At 65.4% G+C, this 246-nt stretch overlaps 1 protein-coding gene across 1 annotated transcript in view; it reads left to right on the top strand.

The window, feature by feature from the left end:
- Positions 1 to 116: 116 nt before the first annotated feature.
- The window catches only part of CDK10 (cyclin-dependent kinase 10), a gene marked incomplete at its 3' end in the record, with an annotated part of 1,879 nt that continues 1,749 nt past the window's right edge, over positions 117 to 246 (top strand). Inside the window, exon 1 of the mRNA XM_009581184.1 lies at positions 117 to 181. Coding sequence (XP_009579479.1) covers positions 162 to 181 — 20 coding nt within the window. The remainder of the gene's footprint in view (positions 182 to 246) is intronic.

The following is a 246-nucleotide window of genomic DNA, read 5'->3' as shown; positions in this document are numbered from 1 at the left end:
GGGGCTGAGGCTGAGAGGAGGCTCCTCAGCGCAGGGGTCCTGCTGGTTCACAATAAAACCAGTGTTTGCTCTCTGGTGCTGAGCGCGTGGCCTGTGCTGCTCTTCCAGACCGGGCCCGGGACACCCTGACAGACGAGACTGTGGCATTGAAGAAGGTGCGGATGGACAACGAGAAAGATGGTAACAGAGGAGGAGGGGAGCTGTGGCGGGGGCGGCCCCGGCCCCCGCTCCAGGGCGGCGCGGAGG

Source organism: Fulmarus glacialis, unplaced genomic scaffold (assembly GCF_000690835.1).
Source record: "Fulmarus glacialis isolate BGI_N327 unplaced genomic scaffold, ASM69083v1 scaffold24327, whole genome shotgun sequence".
NCBI classification, from domain to species: domain Eukaryota; kingdom Metazoa; phylum Chordata; class Aves; order Procellariiformes; family Procellariidae; genus Fulmarus; species Fulmarus glacialis.
Note: the sequence above shows the minus strand (reverse complement) of the source record. Positions and strands in the feature narration are given on the sequence as shown.